This window comes from Myotis brandtii, unplaced genomic scaffold (genome assembly GCF_000412655.1).
Source record: "Myotis brandtii unplaced genomic scaffold, ASM41265v1 scaffold2247, whole genome shotgun sequence".
NCBI lineage: Eukaryota > Metazoa > Chordata > Mammalia > Chiroptera > Vespertilionidae > Myotis > Myotis brandtii.
In genome coordinates, this window is record NW_005358421.1 from 68177 (window position 1) to 73148 (window position 4972).

At 40.2% G+C, this 4972-nt stretch overlaps 1 protein-coding gene across 1 annotated transcript; it reads left to right on the forward strand.

Annotated features, from left to right (window-relative positions):
* Window positions 1-987: 987 nt before the first annotated feature.
* Window positions 988-1925, forward strand: LOC102254878 (olfactory receptor 11G2-like). The gene has a single exon (XM_014539644.1). It carries the CDS (start codon window positions 1002-1004, stop codon window positions 1923-1925), a length of 924 nt encoding a protein of 307 aa, XP_014395130.1. The 5' UTR covers window positions 988-1001.
* Window positions 1926-4972: the final 3047 nt, after the last annotated feature.

The following is a 4972-nucleotide window of genomic DNA, read 5'->3' on the forward strand; positions in this document are numbered from 1 at the left end:
AGTTACTGGGGAATGGAGCAAAGTTTTCGTTTCCCACCCCCTACAAATCCACTGCTATTTAGAATTCCATGTTACCAATAATATCCACAGTTGGTATTATTGGAATAGAATTATATGTATAACTATACACTGGGAAAATTCATATCTCTTTTCCAAGTAAGCACACACCTATTTCAGCATTAATAATTATTTTACCTTGGTCTTTCTGTTTTAACACAGCAGAAACTAAGGCTAATTTTCTCTAGTTGATTTCACTGTTTTACACATGAAATAGGTATGCAATATTATTTAATTAATAAGTTAATTTAATTTTAAATAAGGCCAGTTTTGAAAGTCACACAAAGGAACTAATTCAAAAAGTTCTATGAGTTCATATTACATGGCTACAAATTTGACTCAGTTTCTGCCAACTGTCATTGGTGTCACCTCTTCTGTAGATGAAAGAAATTCCATTTTTGTAAGAATACAGAGATAGTAGATAGAGACTCTATTAAGTGTAACATTCAATGTAATCTTTAAATATCTCTATGTCACTCTCCTTCAGGAGCTTATCAATTCTGATCAAAGTTTTCTTGAGTCCACAGTGAAAATGTGAGTGAGAAGAAAGAAGCAACCCAGGTCAATATTCAGTTAAAGGAAAAAAGTGGCTATTGATATATGTCTTTATTTTCTTCTCCAAGATAGTTTAAATATAAATCTGGGTTCCCATCTATCTATACCCAGTCATTTAATATTTGCTGGTCATTTCACACAAACCCATGAAAATCTCCAACTCCAGCACCACCACTGGCTTCATCCTGCTAATATTCATTGACTTCTAGTGCTTTTACAGTCCAACAGCTAAGCCAGGGCAGTATTTCAGGTTTAGAAAAAAATAGCAACTATTGATATATAAGTGTTTATTGCTTCCCCCATGGTGGCGTCAATACATACCTGAGTCCCCATCTATCTATATACAGTTAATTCAATGATTTGATGGTCTTTTTGCAGCTCACAGACCCATGAAATTTTTCAACAACTCCAGCACCATCACTGGCTTCATCCTCTTGGGCTTCCCTGGCCCCAGAGAGAAGCAGGTCCTCCTCTTTGTGCTCTTCTCTGTTGTCTTCCTCCTGACCCTCATGGGCAATGGTTCGATCATCTGTGCTGTGCGCTGGGATCAGAGACTGCACACCCCCATGTACATCCTCCTCGCCAACTTCTCCTTCCTGGAGATCTGGTATGTCACCTCCACTGTCCCCAACATGCTGGCTAACTTCCTCTCTGACACCAAGGTCATCTCCTTCTCTGGATGCTTTCTCCAGTTCTATTTTTTCTTCTCCTTGGGTTCTACAGAATGCTTTTTCTTGGCTGTTATGGCATTTGATCGATACCTTGCCATCTGCCAGCCTCTACACTACCCAACCATTATGACTGGACGTCTCTGCACCAATCTTGTGGTCAGCTGCTGGGTACTTGGCTTCCTCTGGTTCTTGATTCCTATCACTATTATTTCCCAAATGTCCTTCTGTGGCTCCAGGATCATTGACCACTTCCTGTGTGACCCGGCTCCTCTTCTAGCACTCACTTGCAAGAAAGCTCCTGTGGTAGAGCTTGTCTTCTCCATTTTAAGTCCTCTGCTCATCATTCCCCTTCTCTTCATCGTGGTGTCCTATGCTCTGGTCCTAAGAGCTGTATTGAAAGTCCCTTCAGCAGCTGGACGAAGAAAGGCTTTCTCCACCTGTGGGTCCCATCTGGCTGTGGTTTCACTGTTCTATGGCTCAGTACTGGTCATGTATGTGAGCCCAACATCTGAGCATGAAGCTGGAATGCAGAAGATTGTGACTCTGTTTTATTCCGTTGTGACCCCACTTCTTAATCCTGTGATATATAGTCTTAGGAACAAAGATATGAAAAAGGCCCTGCGGAAATTTCTGGGAATATAAAAAGTGTTAATCAACAAGGCTCTTGGGCAATAAGAGCTCAAAAATGTATTTTACCTATTTACAAACATTTTTAAATATTTTTATTGATTTCAGAGAGGGAGGAAGAGAGAAAAAGAGATAGAAACATCAATCATGAGAGAGAATCATGGATTAGCTGCCTTTTGCACGTCCTCCACTGGGGATGAGCCTGCAACCCAGGCATGTGCTCTGACCAGGAATCAAACTGTGACCTCCTGGTTCATAGGTTGATGCTCAACTATTGAGCCATGCCAGCCAGGCTACAAACATTTTTTTAATAGCATTTAACTTATTTTCAGGTTTAAAAACTGATTTTACTCGATAATTGTTCATTTTAGCACTGGCCAAAACCTCAATCACCTATGAGTATGTGTCTGTTGTTTATTTCTTCTCTTGGTTTTTTATCATTTGTCTTGTTTCTTAGCATTCTTCAATTTTTTATATTGAAAAAGTAAAGAATTATATTGAAAAATTGTGAAGATAATGGATGTAATAGCTCAATAAAAGTTGTTTTCTTCTTAAAACATAAATACCGTAGAGGCAGATGACTTTGATCTCATTTAAGGACTATTTCTAGGTGTTATAAACAGAGTCTATGCAAGTTTTGTTCTTATTTCTGAGATGTAACCCTTACTCTGGGAACATAGCTTTTCTGAGGTCTTACTGCAAAAGCCTGGACTGTTGTTAGGACCCCTCTACCTTAGCGGACAAAGATTTCTATTTTTGTGCTGCTTGAATCCTATGACTCCTGAAACCTCTCCTCAGTTCTTTAGCTACCCGCTCAGTTTCTGCTTTCTGCTAGATTTCTTGAAATCTCATCTTGCACATGAATGGCTTAGAAATCCAAAAATGTTTTGAAAAGAGATTACATCATATATTGAGCCTCACTTTTCTGTGGTCCTTCTCTCTCCAGGATTTCTCAAACCCCAGCTGGTTTGGCAGCCACAAACACCAAATCCTTTATCTCCTCAGTTCAGTGAAACTACTGCTTTCTGCTGAGACTTTATTCTTCCTTCTCCCCCTTCTTTCCCTCCGGCCTCCATATCCCATACTCCCTCTACCCAGTGAATTGTCATGTCCTCAGGGAAAAATGTCCAAGGCGAATGTGAAATTCATCTCCTGTCCCTCCCTTCTTGGAATTGTAGCCCCTGAAGCTTTGCCTGTGTTGATTGCTCTCCAGTGCCTCCCAATGGTTGTTTTATGTATTTTGTCCAGATTTTATAGTTACTTTTGGCAGAACAGTTTGTTTAGTCATGACCATAACCAGAAATTCTTTTCTATTATACCAAAATTCCATACATTCTCACTTATTTCCTCATTTTCAGAAGATGATCTTATAACCATATTCAGAGATAAGCGCATATAAGACTGGTATAGACACAAGTCTGGATATAGACCTGTTTTTCTTTTCATTGCAATCAGCTCCAGATTCCTAGGATTCTACCCCTGCAAGCAAGGCTAGGGCTGGAGGTGGGGGGCTGCTTACAGTAAAATGGAAGGTAAAACCAGGACCACAGAAAACAGATTTAAGCCTTTTTTTTTTTAGAAATAAATTATTTATTTATTTATTTTAATTAATCTTTATTGTTGAGATTATTACAGATGTCCCTCTTTTTTCCCCCCATAGCTCCCCTCCACCCAGTTCCCACCCAGCCTTAGGCTCTCACCACCCTATTGTCTGTATCCATAGGTAATGCATACATATATATAAGATCTTTGTCTAATCTCTTCCCACCGCCCTTCTCTCCCCCTTTCCCTCTAAGAATTGTCAATCTGTTTTATTTCCATGCCCCTGGTTCTATTCCATTCACCAGTTTATCCTTTTCATCAGATTTTTTATTCGTTTGATTTTTAGATTCAATTGTTGATAGGTATATATTTGTTGCCACTTTGTTGTTCATATTTTTTATCTTTACCTTTTTCTTCTTTCTTCTCTTCTTAAAGAATACCCTTCAGCATTTCATATAATACTGGTTTGGTGGTGATGAACTTCTTTAGCTTTTTCTTATCTATGAAGTTCTTTATCTGACCTCCAATTCTAAATGATAGCTTTGCTGGGTAGAGTAATCTTGGTTGTAGGTTCTTGCTATTCATCACTTTGAATATTTCTTGCCACTCCCTTCTGGCCTGCAAAGTTTCTGTTGAGAAATCAGCTGACAGTCGTATGGGTACTCCCTTGTAGGTAACTGACTTTCTTTCTCTTGCTGCTTTTAGGATACTCTCTTTGTCTTTTGCTCTTGGCATTTTAATTATGATGTGTCTTGGTGTGGTCCTCTTTGGGTTCCTCTTGTTTGGGGTTCTCTGTGCTTCCTGGACTTGTAAGTTTATTTCTTTCACCAGGTAGGGGAAGTTTTCTGTCTTTATTTCTTCAAATAGGTTTTCAATATCTTGTTCTCTCGCTTCTTTGGCACCCCCATAATTCAGATGTTGGTACACTTGAAGTTGTCCCAGAGGCTCCTTATACTACGGATTTGTGCACAATGAAAGGAAATTAATTAGAAGGTGGCCAGTGGGGTGGAACTGGGCAAGCCGGGCCGGAGCCAACCTCCTGTGGTCCCTCCCCAGCCAGCTACACCTGGAATGGTGCCAGGGCTTGAAGGGCATCTGCGGAGTGAGTGGGGTCCCTCCAGCAGGTGGGGTCCCTTGACCTGGCCTGTGGGGATTGGGCCAAAACCAGCAGTCCAACATCCCCCAAAGGGTCCTGGAGTGCAAGAGGGCACTCTGCAAAGTTGCTGTTGCTTGGCAGCTCCTGCATTAAGCATCTGCCCCCTGGTGGTCAGTGTGTGTCATACCTACTGGCTGGTTGGCCAGTCAGCTGGTCGCTTGGCCTTTTATATAGAGAGATATTTTTGGATTCTTTTTTCTTTTTGCTCTTCTGATTGGGTGTTTTTTGCTTCCTCATATTTCAGATCATTGATTTGATTCTCAAATCTACTGTCTACTGTTGAATCCCTGTTTATTATTCTTTATTTCAGTCAGTGTATGCTTAATTTCTGACTGGTCCTTTTCCTTTTTTTTTTTTTTTTTTT